Genomic DNA, 15,339 nt, shown 5'->3' on the forward strand with positions numbered 1-15,339 from the left:
TTGATCAAGTGGGTTTTAGCCCACGAAAGATTATGCCCAAATAAATTTGTTAATCTCTAAGGTGCCACAAGGACTCCTCTTTGTTTTTTGCTGATACACGGCTACCACTCTGAAATGAATAACGGTAGTGATATTTTAAAGTTGATCCCACATGTTCAATGACCACCACACTTCTTATTTTAAGTGATTGTTTTATTTAAATATAAGAAAGTTTGAAAAAAGAGTTTGTTTTTAGGTTACAACTTTCAATAGCAATAACCACACTGAGTGGATTATTTTTTTGTGTCTGCAGTTTTTTGTGTTCTGCCATGGGTTTCTCCAGCTCTCCCAGCTCCTGCTATCTGGCTATCTGAAAAGCTCAATTTCAACAATTGAGAAGCGGTTTGGCTTATCCAGTCAGACATCCGGATTGCTCGCTTCCTTCAATGAGGTAACCCCAACTGTATTCAAAATTCTCTCTTTTGATATCCCACCCACACAACTCTCCTGTACTCTGGTCTGTCCTAAGGAGGTCATTTACAAAGTGTTTCAGAGGCTTTTTAATCTCTGTCTCCTACTGCAGGTTGGGAACACATTGCTGATAGTCTTTGTAAGTTACTTTGGAAGCAGAGTGAACAGGCCCCGTTTCATTGGCTGCGGCGCTATTCTTGTATCCATAGCTGGGTTTCTCATGTCTCTTCCTCACTTTATAACCGGGCTCTACGAATATGACCAGTCCATTGCCAGTAGGTACTCTAAATGTATATACCTTTTGGGAACAGGTAAAGGGGGAAATCTTTTCTTGAGGTTTCATTAACTGCAAAGCATAAAAATGTGGAATATGACGCCAAAGAAGCAGATATTCAACTTTTGTTTTCAGAAATTAAAATGTACTGTCCCAAGAGGTAAACATTAATCAAGATGAAGCCAAGAGAGGAATAACAAGAAAACAGCTCCTAAACTGGAGTTAGAGCAAATGAAAATGAGATCTAAAGCATTTACATTCTTAGCTATGCTGCTGCTTCCACTTCCTGCTTCCTCTTTTGTTATGATTATTTAGGGCACCAAATGTACCCTAGGTCCCTACCCCAAAGAGATTACAATCAAGGGTCTAATCCTGGAAATCATTACTCACACAAGTTGTCCTTACACAAGTAGTCCCACTGAGTTCAGCCCAAATCAAGGAGAATACATATGTGAGCAAAGGTTTGCAGGATGGGGCTTTAAACTGTAGGTGAAGAAAGAGGATTGGATACAGCCAACAGCAGTGGTAGAGCAGTGACCATAGGCACAAGTGCCCGGATTTTAAATCTTTCTTACTTTATTTGTGATTTCATTGATGCTTCCTTGGGGGGAAGACTAGTCTTTGCGGGCCTGATTGAAGAAGTAACTTTTAGGAAGGGACGTGAAGGAGGAGATGGTAGGATACGGAGGACCAGGTCAGGGAGGGGATTTACAGGCATAAGAGGCTTCATGGAAGAAGTGAGAAGATGAGAATGGAAGGAGAATACACTGGTGGAGGTTAGTCATCCTGCTCCTTGACCTCAAAGCCATAATCCCCAATCACAGTAATAATAGAAATCCTACTATCAGACTCTGCAAAATCCTTTAGAAACTTCTCTAAGAGGCCTTTTTCCTGTTTCCTTGGGTCACTACACCAGTACAGACCAGCCAGAACACAGCTGGGGTCACAGACTAGGTCTGCATTGTACTTTCCCATTAATATATCCTCAGTTACAGCCACCAAAGGAGGATTTAAGAAGTGACTAATTCACAGCTTTATCCAGGGAACAAGGGCTAACGAAAGTATGGAAACAAGTTCAACCTACACTTCATGATAGTCCCTTGGATAGGGCAGACGTTTCCTGGGTCAGATGACTGATCTGTCAAACACAGAGGAAAAATCCTGAATTCAGTGTTGTTTCGGGGACGCAACAAAAATTCCAGAACTTTCAAAAGCGGCTGTTATGCTACACTTTTCAATATTCCTTAATTAGTTAGATAATTAGTTTCATGATAAATCCGTTATCTATTATTTCACAATTTTTTATGATACCCATTTTTTTTTCTCTTACATCTCCATCACACTGGTATCAATCCAGAGTAACTCCACCAAAGTCAGTGTAGATGAGAGCAGACTGCCTCTTTAATTGGATTTGATTTTTATCCTTTTTGCCTCCATCTATATTTTTAAGTGTGACAGTTATTGTACTTTGTTTAATGCCATTGTTCTTTTATCATAATAATCTTTCACAGCTCAAAAAATACATTTTTATTTGGTTTTTGATTGTCTTGCACCGTGTCCCCAGTGTGGATGTTAAATTAAGGCCCCGTGTTTATTTGATGTATATCTACATGTATTTGCCATTGTTGTTAGGTAGGTTATTATTGACTAGATAAAGAGATTTTTTAAAAGAAACAAATATTGTACCAAATTCTTCCCTGTGTAACACTTGTGAAATTTCCACTGAGGCAGAATGGACCAATTTAGCCCATCATTTGTTTAATTTGTAAACCACACATGGCTATAGAAATCACTAAGAGCCAGATTTTCCCTGGCCCCAGGAGCTAGCACGGGGTTGAGGAAAAGCCAGCAGTCAAGGACTATCTCAGCTCCTGCCTTTGGAGAAGTGTAGGGACTGCATGCTCTGTGCTGTATGCTAGGTGGCAGGGTGAAAGCGCTGTGCGGTGGAGCTGGGCTGGGGCACCAAGAAAGCAAGCTGCATTCCAGACTGCAATCACTGCTTGTGCTCTGGAGAGCATGGGGAGGAATTAATCCTCTGGAGGCACAGTCGCTGACTGAGATCCCCATGGGGCTGTGTGACTCCACAGTCGGGGTTGTAGCTAAGTGCCACAACCTAACCCTCAGAGAGACAAACAGCAGCTCTGTATCTGATGCCATTTTACAGAGGATGTTTCACATCTAAGGTTAGGTGTCCACCAACTTCGGCTTTGAGCACTTAGGGGTGTTGCATTTGCCTCCACAGGTGTGTTCAGCAATTCTACTGATCTCTGCCAACCTGCTATATCGACCAGAAACCTCAGTGACACAGACTGCACCCCACATGCAGTGAAAGAAAACCGCGAGGTCCTGCTGATCCTGTTTATTGGCCAGGCTTTGCTAGGGATTGGAGGAGTCCCCATCCAGCCCTTTGGGATCTCTTACATTGACGATTTTGCCAGTGAGAGAAACTCACCTCTCTATTTAGGTAAGACTAGAATTGAGTCTCACCATGGTAAGAAAGAAAAGCAGCTCTTATGCTGGGCTGGAGGGACCAGTTCCATGACAGGGTGTGACTGCTCCGCTCTCAAGAACAGACCCTTAGACTACAAGAAACTTCAAGTGTTTTTAGTTTTTGGCTGCTCCAGAGTTTAATTCCTATAAATGCCATAAACTCCTGAAACATATTTCACAAGGATTCAGTGTAGCAAACAATTGAGTCTTATGTATGTTCATGCTTTTCATCAGTAGCTGTCATAAGAGGGCTTCCATGTAAAAGCTGAAGTAGATAAATTGAGGTAGCAAAAAACATTTAAAAGAGAAGGGCACAGTTTTTAATCTGAACAGTGCCAGTATATATCTTGAGTACAGTTTTGAATGTAATGGAGGTTTTACATGAGGAGTAACTGAAGTCAGAGTTTGGCCCCTGATGTACTGCAGAAGTCACAAGGGGTTCAGAGAAGAGAGACAAGAATGATTGAGGGCATAGAACAACGCTCCTGTGGAGAGAGATTGAAAAGATTGGGATTGTTTACCTAGAAAGGAGAAATGGTAAAAGAATATAAAATAATTTATGGTATAGAAGAGGTAGATAAAGGATTTTGCTTCTCTTTTTTGCTTAAAAGAACAAGGGGATATTCAATTAAATCAAAAGGTGGGAAATTCAGAACTGATAAAAGGAAATACTTTTGCACATGACATGTAATTAGACTGTGGAACTCATTGCCACAGGAAGCCATGAGGCCAAGACCTTAGCAAGATTGAAAGACAGATGGAACATTTATATGAATAACAAGAATAGTCAGAGGTATAATTAATGGTAACAACATTTTTTGAAGGAATATTAGAACTCATGATTCAGGGTTTAAGCCAATCTCTAATTATTAGATGCCAGGATGAGACCTAATGTGGGGGTAGATTAACCCACACCTGCTACTACAGGGTTCTTACTCCTTTTTCTGGTGCTGGCCCCAGTCAGAGACAGGATACTGCGCTGGATGGACTTTGGGTCTGACCTCATTTGGCAGTTCCTATTTTCCTGTGGTTTTGTATCTCATGTCCCCTGGATGCACTCCTCTCAAAGCCAGCATTTTCCACTCAGCAGAAAGGTTCTGTTTCTTTTTGCAGGAATCCTCTTTGCTCTGACTGTCATCGGACCTGGCGTGGCATTCATGTTAGGATCTGCCATGTTGGGCTTTTATGTGGACATTGACAAAGTTCTCCCAGGTGAGTTCATGTAGGTTCTGAGGGCCATTATCCATTTGCAATGCAGTGCACGGGAGTGTGCGTGGGGAGGGGAGAACTTTCCTGTTACCATAAGCAATGTTATTTTAGATCTGCGAGCTAGCATCCTGATGCCAAAGAAGTTTAAAAGATCTGAAGTGTACAGCGACGCTGCTATTCATCTGCCATCAAGTGAAGCAAAGCCTGGCTTCCTTTAACTCTGCTGACACACTTGGATATGCCTGAGTGCATTGACAGAGCTTCCTGTAATCATTCTGCTAGTGGCTTGCATGATTCCGGGGGTGGTAAACTAAGTACAGTAAATGCGGTGACAGAACTCTCCGAGTAATCAGATATGGCAAGTGGGTGCTTCCCTTCTAACTCAGGGTCACAGACAAATGCCAGACAGTTAGATCAAGCATGGCTGCTTCAGAAACTTCATGCTTTCCTCATGCTTTCTCCTTCCTCAATCATGGGGCTCACTCACACCTGTGCTGCAGCTCAGTTCCAATATTGCCAGCACGAGGCAATTTATCTGTCCTTACCATGCTCACCGCTGTATTAGCTGGGTGCCCACGAGGATTACACCTTATTCATTATGCTTCTCTCCGACTGCTTCTGCGTAGCCAGTGGTGCATGGGAGCTGCACGGGTATGCACGTTCCACCCACCGCCAGCTCTCCAGGTGGGTGCGTAGGAGGAGAGTGAAAACGAAAGGGGAGGAAAGAAACACAAAAGAGGAGTGGAGGAGAGAAAGAAAAGAGACATGGAATGTGCAGAAAGACAGGGTAACTGAGGAGGGGGGAGAGATAGGGGGGAAAAGAGACCAAAAACAAGGAGAAGAGACAAAGATCAGGGAGAGAAAGGGGCAGTAATTGCCCTTAAAGTCCTTGAAGCCTTTTCAGTTTCATTTGTCCTGCACTATGTTAGGAGAACATTTGTGGGATTCGCTGGGCATAGGAAAGACCTCTAACACTCTGGTAACGTCAGCCTGTCAGCAAAGGCAAAACTAGAGACTACCACAGAAGGTAGTGGGGGGCAATGAAGATCCACCCTGACAGAAACAGCCTTGTTTGCCAGTCAGCAGAGTTGTAACGGGGATGAGCACTGTGGAAAAGCCTAAGAACAAAACTGATGCTGCTGTCTCAAGAAGAGCAGGCTCAGGCACCAATCAAAAAGATTGGTCCAATCAAAAATATTACCTCACCTAGATCGTCTTTTCGATTTATATAACAGTTTTTGCTCTGATGGACCCTCAAACTCTGCACAATCCAGATACCTAATATTACAGAAGCAACTATCTCTGGCATGAAGGTAGCAGCCAACTGACATGCAGCAGGCTACTCACCGTGGGGCAAAGGAAAATCTGGGTCAAGGACACTGGACAAACTCATATTCTTAAGAAAACTGCTGTGGGATTGTTAATGTCAGTGCAGAGCAAACAAAGCCCCAGTTTTAAAGTCTGCGGCAAAAGGTGCTGAAGCAGTAAGTGGCTTGGTACTCGACTTACCTGCCTCACAATGTTGAAGGGATGGATTGACCCTGGCAGGATCTGTGGTCCCAGGGGCTCTGCAAACCTGATGCTTAGATCTTCTAAGTCATCCCCTTAGACTAAAGCTAAGTGAGGAATATGTCTGAGTAACTGGAGTTACAGCTCCCTCTACCTGTGCTGTCTTCAGATAGGAATGTAATTGGCTATTGGGTGGGAGGGAAAGTTCAGAAAGTGGTGGCAGTGGTAGGTAGTCATGCAGAAATACAGCTAACCCAATCTCATGATTCTTGGCTAAACCTTGTCCATGTGGGATTCCGGAAGGAATTTTAACCTCCACATACAGCACTGCACAACTGGCTGTGTGCATTGTGGGGGTAGGAGGTTATTACATCACAGTTGTGTAAGAGATGCTGTTCACTTATCCTTTAGGACTAGTTTCCTAGAACTAGGCTTAAAATTAATATCTAACCACAGGAATTCCATGATCTGTAGAAATATTTTCTGGTTAAAACTGATCATATTGAGAAACTGCATCGTGACTTCTGAAGATCATGTTTTAATTAGGGGAAGTATCCTTCCCCAGTGTATATAATTTTTGGCAGGGTGCTGCTCTTACTTCATGGGAAAGGGAAAAAAACATTCCAGAAGATCTGTCTGGTCATGCAACCAGGGGGACAATGGTCATTCGAACTAGAGGAAAAAGCAGAAGGGGGAAGAAGAGATGGAAGTTACCAAAGGATTTTGTAAAATTGGTCAATTTGGCCTGTATGTTGGAGATGCCTTAAAAGGGAGTGTTGTCTAGGGTGACCAGATGTCCTGATTTTATAGGGACAGTCCTGATTTCTGTGTCCTTTTCTTATATAGGCTCCTATTACCCCCGACCCCGTCTCGATTTTTCACAGTTGCTGTCTAGTCACCCTAGTGTTGTCTAACTGTTAGACTAGCAGAATGGGAGTCTGGTTTCCTGGGTCCTACTCCTGGCTTGGCCACTGAGAGTAGCCAAGTTATTAAAGCCAAAATATTCAAACTTGGGTGCCTAAAATCAGATGCTTAAATTAACATTTATTATTTAGTGGATTTCTAGCTGCCTTTAATGATATTTAACAGGTGGAAGCAAGGAAGAGATTCAGCATTATGTGATTGGTCAGCTCTCCATGGGCCACCAGCAAATGTTCTGTGGACCTCCAGGGATCCACAGCCCCCAGTGTGGGAGCTACCGCTCTGGAGCACTGAGCAAAATTCATTTGTTAGGGACAGAGGGACACATCCAATAGAGCCTATTTCCTGCAGTCAGAGGGGTAGAGGTGGAGACAGTGGTGGCCCTCACTTCTTCACGTCATCTGTGTTTCTATTTTGTGTTTATGTGCTTGTATTTCAGAGGAAATTCAGCTCACTAACAAAGATCCTCGATGGGTTGGAGCCTGGTGGCTCGGCTTCCTGGTCGCAGCCACTCTTGTGGCCTTATCTGCCATCCCTTATTTCTTCTTCCCAAAAGAAATGCCTAAAGAGGTAAGAGCAGGAATGGAGACAGGCAAGGTCAGCTGCACAAATCGTTCAGCTGGTTTAAACACTTCAGTTCTCTTAGCTCCCATGCCCCATACTCTAGATTGCGGTGTGAGGGGATGATGATCTCAGTGAGAATTTCCTGAGGCTGGTTGGGCGATGGGGAGATGCTGAAGTGGGACAAAGTACAGAATATCAATATGCTGTGAGGAGATGTTATAAATGTGCTGTTGTACACATGCCGCCTCTCTCTCTCTCCTCTCTGCTTCCCTTGTGGGACACGTGCCTTCTAGAGATGACTGTGAGTGGTGACGTTTGTATCCAGATTCAAACTTCTTGAAAGTACAAAGGGCTTCTGACGGATTTTCTGATTTGAACTCTTCTCTCGTGTCTGCAGCCCTTACTAGCTCAGATCTGATAAGCCAAGCAGAGTCCAGCCTGGCCAGTACTTTGGTAAAAGACTACCAAGAAAAACCCAGAGTGCTGCTGACAGTTTAGTAGGTGGCACTCTTCCCTCTCCAGAGGTGCAAAAAACAATTGAATCCTTATTCTATTCTATTCTATTCTATTCTGTATAGGTTCTTGTACCATGCTCATCCCTATAGTATCTCAGTGCCTTACAGTAGTGTGTTAAGCAACATGACTACACATCTGTCCCTGACCATGTGACCCGTGGTACTTTTCATAAATACTTCCCCAAATTCTACTGTGGATTAGTATATTTTGCTACATAGCGCTACGCATTTTGTTTCAACTGGTGAAGTGATTTTTCATTTCCTGTTGAAGGGGCTAATCCTGCAACCTTTTACTCATTCAAGTAGCCCCTTTGAAGTCCACGGGAATACTTCCATGAGCAACCATTGCTCTGTCTCACAAGTGACTGCACATCAGTGGTGGGCATATTATACTTATGTTCATAATATGTTGTCGGAATGGCACTGTGGAACCCTTCTAACTAAAGGAATGTGGTCTAAATGTAAGATATTATACTCGTGGTATTTGAAAATGCCTTTCATGGGCACTTCTGCTGATGAGTCAGCTTGTCAGTTGTACAGTTCTTTCCCCAAGATCTCTCTCCTCAACCGTCCTCAACCAGACGGAGACTGGTATAGTAGTGTCCCTCTTGTTCCCACCATGTTACTCCCTTTAAATCTTTGACTTTCCTTTGGATTCAGAGACAAGTCAGCAGCTGCATCAGAGGCCCGTCTCAGCTATCACCATTTATAAGTGAATTGCCTCCAACATGCTAGCCCAGAGGAGTGAAAGATTTCAGATTACTCCCTTTTGCTGTTTCTCCTCTTTTCAATGCTCCCAAGCCAAAATACATATAACCACTTGAGTGCTGTGCAACATAATGGCTTCATGGAACAATAGGCACTTTCCATGCTGCTCAGCATTTCAGTAACACTGTTGGGGATGGTATGGGCCAGTGAATGGGGGGGAATGGATTGAGAATCAAGCAACTCTGGATCTATTCCAGCTCTGCCACCAACCTGCTCTGTGACCTTGGGCAAGTCACTTGGGCCATGTCTACACTAGCGAGCTCACAGTGGCACAGCTGTACCAATGCACCTGCACCGCTGTAAAATCGCTTGTGTAGCTACTCTGTGCCGACAGGAGAGAGCTCCCCCATGGACATAGTAAAACCACCTCAACTAGCAGCGATAACTATGACATATAATCATAGAAGAATCATAGACGATTAGGGTTGAAAGAGACCTCAGGAGATCATCTAGTCCAACTCCCTGCTCAAAGCAGGACCAACCCCAACTAAATCATCCCAGCCAGGGCTTTGTCAAGCCAGGCCTTAAAAATCTCTAAGGAAGGAGATTCCACCACCTCCCTACGTAACCCATTCCAGTGCTTCACTACCCTCCTAGTGAATGAGTTTTTCCTAATATCCAGCCTAGACCTCCCCCACTGCAACTTGAGACCATTGCTCATTGTTCTGACATAGCGCTGTGCACACTGCCACTTATGCCAGCGAAACGTATGTCAGGTCTGGTTTTTTCACACCCCTGAGCGACATTAGTTTTCCCAACATAGCTAATGATACCTCTCTGGCTTTGTAAAGCACTAGGAGATCTTTGCTCTGCATAGCTAAGTATTGCTATTGAAAGCATTGACATTCTGCTGCAATGGTGGTGTTTCAGAGGGATATTGTTGTGTTACAACACTGCAGCAGAAAAGAGGTTTGAAATGCTGGTTGTAGATCTCAGTGTATTATCTCCACACTTGGAGCCACATCCAACCCTTGGGTGTTTCTGTGCATCTACCACTGGCTCCCATTGACATAGGAGCATTTTGTTGTTCTTATTATCAGGGTTTCTATCTTCCTCAAAAGCCCAAAGAACATGTCCATGCTGTACTGAAGAGCAAATAGGTTTACAAGCTTTGCAGGGACTTTGCTCTCTGCAGCTCCTAGTTTCTGGTAAATGATTTGCTGCAATAGCACAAAGAATGGTTTGAATTGTTCTTTCAGATGAGACATAAAACTGAGGCCCTGGTTGCTAAAGATCCCATGGCATGTTTTGTAAGAGAATTGGTGCTAATCTTGATATCCTGGCCATACTCCACTCTGGGTAATTACATTCTGCCTGCCTCCATTCCACCTTATTTTAAATTGTAATTTGTCTAAACATCCCTTCCTAAAAAGTGTTGTATATTGTTCCTGGTAAGTAATGGCTCTCAAGCATGGCGGTGGCTGCATTTCAGTAGTGAAAGAATGTTCCTTTTGTAGGACTTTGGTTGTCTAATATAAGAACGACCATATTGGGTCAGACCAATCTAGCCCAATATCCTGTCTGGCCACCTTAACAAAATGGGAATAAATCAGTTATAAAAGAAACCAGGTAATGTGCCCGAAATAGAATAACACAAGAAGACACTGAAATGTCCTTGGTCTATCCACAGTGCTGACACAGCACGGACAGAAACAGCACCTCACTGCCCCACTAATTCTGTGCTTCAATTCTGGGACCAAATTTGGACACTGGCCTTTTCAGGCCTTGTGCCAATTGTTGGTACCCAATGTCCTAATAAGCAGGAAGCCTATCTGTTACCCACACTACCAAGGGAGGAGATATATAGCTAGGCAGATTGAAGGTTCTGCTGATTTTAGGGGCACTAGCATTGCCAGCAGCATTAGCTGCTTTCCAGCCAACTCTGCCTCATTCTTCCGCAGCCCTGGGAGCCAGATGATGACTGACCCCTGCCCAGAAGAGCTAGGGAGGGAAAGGGCTCCCTACACTTTCTCTCCTCCCTAGTAAACCCACAAGAAGCAGGCATAATTTAGCCCGATATCTCCTCATATGAAAAAGACCAATTGGGACATCTTATCTCCCTCTCTGGGGCCAAGGCAGGGTTGTTCTCTGTTGTCCATGTCCTGGGGTTTTCTCCTGCCTCAATTTAAATGACCCAAGTGATGGGATCTAAATGATGGGAGACTATCCCACAGTCAAATCCATCTCATTTGTCTGATTCTCAGTCTACATTTTCCCTTCGCTGCTTTCATTTCGTCTTAGTTATACCCCTGGGATCACCACAAATAACACTTTGTCTGAGACAGGGACCATGTTCCCCAACACCCTGCCATTCTATTCATAATAAATAATAGCGCATCCCACCGGTGTTTGTAGACAATCATTTACCTCCTGTAGTGATTCCTTAGTCAAGATAGATTTAGAGCCTGATTCTACAAACCCTTAGACATGTGATTAATTTTACTCAATCCTATTGAAATCAATTGAACTACTCATCTACTTAATGTTAAACACATTTGTAAGTGTTTGCAGGGTCGGGGTCATAGTTAGCTTTTTTAATCTTTCCTCAGAAGTCAGTCACTCCAGCACCTGATCATCATCATCATCATCATCATCATCTTTTGTTAATCTGTGAACTCCTCCAGTTTGTCAGTATCTTTCTAGTACAGAGGTGCCTGACAGCAGTATACTAGGTGCAGTCACAGCCAAGCTATCAGGATTGCCATCAGGATCTCATGCCGAGGAAGGAAAAAGGGGTTTCTGGCAGGAAGGAGGCATGACTAGACCCTTCCAATAGCTTCAACTTCGCTTCATCCCCCTCACTGACATAGCACCACCTATTGGCTCATTTGAAATGACAGAGATTGACACATGCCCAGCGTATTTAACAGTTAGGGATTAGCTAATGTACCAAAGTCTGTCCCCGGTGTCCTTATCATTTTCCAATCCAGGTAATTACATTCTGCCTACTAAAACCTTCCCTGTAGTTTCACTTGGGCACCAGATTCATCTTCCCTTCCAATGCTAAACTGTGATGTAGCGTTGTTGTTAAATCATTTCCACGGTGCCTGCAATTCATTGGTGAGTAAAGGGAATCCTATGTAGGGTTTGAATGTAATGCAGGTTTCCTTTAGATAAAAATGATATAAATGTAAGGAATTATCCTTATTCCTCATGGGTCATGTATAAGAAATGTCTTGCTTACAACCACCTATTGATTTAAATTTCATTCTCTGACATTTGAAATTACGTGAAACAATCCTGCTATAAAGTGGTACAAGTGGATGACACCTTCTCTTACATAAGAGTGGCCATACTGGGTCAGACCAATGGCCCCTCTAGCCCAGAATCCTGTCTTCCAAAACCAGCAAATGCCGCCAGGTGCTTCAGACAGAATGAACGGAACAGGCAATCATGAGTGATCCATCCCCTGTTGTCCACTCCCAGCTTCTATCAGTTAGAGGTTTAGGGACACCCAGAGCATGGGTTGTGTCCCTGACCATCTTGGCTAATGATGGACCTATCCTCCATGAACTTATCTAATTATTTTTGCAGGCTATTGTTTTGGCCTTCACAACATCCCAACATTAGCTCTGATAAAGCCAGTGCCAGAGTATATTTTTGCCAAACAGAAACCCAAGGGGAAAATTAAACAGCTCTCAAGTGTAGGAATAATCTCAGATACACTGGCGCTGACAAAAAATAGGAAGGAAATTGTATCCTTTCCCCTCCACAAGGGTGAAAATCACTTTGATTTTTCTAGATGAGAAAGAAATAGTATGTTAGAAGTATGCAATGAATGTGTAAAACTTGACCGCATAAAGGAATCAGATGTCACTTTCATTAAGCCAGCGCTGAATGTCCTGTTGTCTTCAGTCTCTTTCTTTACTGATGGTTTGTGATCATTGACTTGCGAAGCGTTTAATAAAATAAGCCCTTTAAAAAGGATTGCTCTACCAGGGCTTGATCTTGCAAAGTCCTTGGGTTGAAGTCAGTGGATGCTCACCCTGAAGCCGATGGGTGCCGAGCATATTATAGGAATTGCTCAGCATGCTGTGGGGTTGGGCCCTTATCACCCCACACTTTTTGTATGCTTCATCTTAAAGGAGAGGAATTCGAAAAGGAATGGAAAACAATTGTGACTATGGTAACTTATTCTTTTAAGATATTCTAGTATGTCACAAGACAGCAATTGAAGGGAATCCAGAATTTTAGCTGAGCATTACTGAATATGCATTATAATACAAAATCTGTCTAGTCTGGAATATCCAGAACATTTATGTTTATATGCAGTTCCGCTCTGCAGACAGCTTTGTTGTACTCAGAGATGGGTACGGTAGCAGCAGGTTTCACGGTGTCTGCATACTCAGTACCCACAGGAAGATGGAAGAAGCAGGTTAATCTTTTGTGAGATAGAACAGAAAGAAAAGAAAATACCTGTAAATTAAATCCTTTGCCGTCAGCTTTGCTGACTAATGAAACTCAAGACACATGTTTCTGAGGGTGTTTCACAGCCAGAGGAGCTGAACTCTAGATTGTGAATTCAGATCCAACCTGGTTAACAGTGACCCAAAAGTTTGACAATACAATGGCTTTTTGGTGGCCTATTAAAAATGCATTTGCTGGATCTCCAGCCAGTTCTCAGGGGATGGGTATCCACCATCACAAACCCGACCATGTTTGGGTCTAACTGGCCCCTTTGTGGACAAGTCTGGACAGACAAGCCAAGACTAAGTAGAACATAGAGGTTAACCTCCCTCCACTCCCTGAGTCACAGGACTTTGCTGGCTAGTGCAGCAATACAGGAGGGAGTGCTCCCTGGGACTGAGCTAGTGTTTGTGTTCTGTGGATAAATAGAATTGCCAGGGATGTCAATCCTGAACCTTCCTTCAGCACTAAACTCACACAGGAAATGCCCCCTCCATACACACACTTTTTGTCACCAAAACCGAGTGCAAATAAAGAACGTCACCCTTTGAGGAGGTATCTTTGCCTCTCTTGGCTCAGGGTTGTGACATTTCCTCTCTTGCCATGCAGCATTCCATCATAGATTTAAGGTCATAAGGGACCATTATGATCATCTAGTCTGACCTCCTGCACAATGCAGGCCACAGAATCTCACCCACCCACTCCTGTAACAAACCCCTAACCTATGTCTGAGTTATTGAAGTCCTCAAATCGTGGTTTGAAGACCTCAAGCTGCAGAGAATCCTCCAGCAAGTGACCCGTGCCCCACGCTGCAGAGGAAGGAGAAAAACCTCCAGGGCCTCTGCCAATCTGCCCTGGAGGAAAATTCCTTCCTGACCCCAAATATGGTGATCAGTTAAACCCTGAGCATGTGGGCAAGACTCACCACCCAGCACCCAGGAAAGAATTATCTGCAGTAACTCAGATTCCACCCCATCTAACATCCCATCACAGATCACTGGGCATACTTACCTGCTGATAATCAAAGATCAGTTGCCAAATTAATTGCCAAAATTAGGCTATCCCATCATACCATCCCATCCATAAACTTATCAAGCTTAGTCTTAAAGCCAGATATGTCTTTTGCCCCCACTACTCCCCTTGGAAGGCTGTTCCAGAACTTCACTCCTCTAATGGTTAGAAACCTTCATCTAATTTCAAGTCTAAACTTCCTAGTGTCCAGTTTATATCCATTTGTTCTTGTGTCCACATTAGTACTAAGCTTAAATAATTCCTCTCCCTCCCTAATATTTATCCCTCTGATATATTTATAAAGAGCAATCATATCCCCCCTCAACCTTCTTTTGGTTAGGCTAAACAAGCCAAGCTCTTTGTCTCCTTTCATAAGATAGGTTTTCCATTCCTCGGATCATCCTAGTAGCCCTTCTTTGTACCTGTTCCAGTTTGAATTCATCCTCCTTAAACATGGGAGACCAGAACTGCACACAGTATTCCAGATGAGGCCTCACCAGTGCCTTGTATAATGGTACTAACACCTCCTTATCTTTGCTGGAAATACCTCGCCTGATGCATCCTAAAACTGCATTAGCTTTTTTAACCGCCATATCGCATTGGCGGCTCATAGTCATCCTGTGATCAACCAATACTCTGAGGTCCTTCTCCTCCTCTATTACTTCCAACTGATGTGTCCCCAATTTATAACTAAAATTCTTGTTATTACTCCCTAAATGCATGACCTTGCACTTTTCACTGTTAAATTTCATCCTATTACTATTACTCCAGTTTACAAGGTCATCCAGATCTTCCTGTATGATATCCAGGTCCTCCTCTGTGTTAGCAATACCTCCCAGCTTTGTGTCATACGAAGGGATGTCACTGGGCACTGCTGATGCAGCGTTCCATCAGCCTCACATTTCCGGTGTGAAGTGCCCCGACTCCTTGTGGGGCATTTAATCTCTGTTACAATGTACAGGCCTGCATTAGAAACATCACAGTGAGGCTCCCTGTCAGTGCCACAGTGGGGAACATCAATAGAAGTATCACAAGTGACTGGGCACTCAACTGGTAGATTAGACCGAATATGTAGCAAAGCTCTGCGGTATGGATTAAAGGAGATAAACTTGCCCTAAAGCTTTAGAGCCTAATTTCGAGTGGCGCTTCCAGCTTCAGATGAGGTCAGAGAGAGCTACTATTAATTATTATTATTATTCCCATATATGGGTGTCTGATCAG

The 15,339-nt window shown here is 43.5% G+C and overlaps 1 protein-coding gene across 4 annotated transcripts in view; it reads left to right on the forward strand.

The window, feature by feature from the left end:
* The window catches only part of SLCO2B1 (solute carrier organic anion transporter family member 2B1), a 105,307-nt gene that overhangs the window by 34,600 nt on the left and 55,368 nt on the right, over nucleotides 1-15,339 (forward strand). For all 4 annotated transcript variants that reach the window (XM_039513084.1, XM_039513076.1, XM_039513093.1 and 1 more), the window contains 5 exons: nucleotides 293-430; nucleotides 563-725; nucleotides 2,967-3,188; nucleotides 4,328-4,426; nucleotides 7,293-7,423. In XM_039513084.1, the coding sequence (XP_039369018.1) occupies nucleotides 293-430; nucleotides 563-725; nucleotides 2,967-3,188; nucleotides 4,328-4,426; nucleotides 7,293-7,423 (753 nt within the window). The remainder of the gene's footprint in view (nucleotides 1-292; nucleotides 431-562; nucleotides 726-2,966; nucleotides 3,189-4,327; nucleotides 4,427-7,292; nucleotides 7,424-15,339) is intronic.

This window comes from Mauremys reevesii, linkage group 1 (genome assembly GCF_016161935.1).
Source record: "Mauremys reevesii isolate NIE-2019 linkage group 1, ASM1616193v1, whole genome shotgun sequence".
NCBI classification, from domain to species: Eukaryota; Metazoa; Chordata; order Testudines; family Geoemydidae; genus Mauremys; species Mauremys reevesii.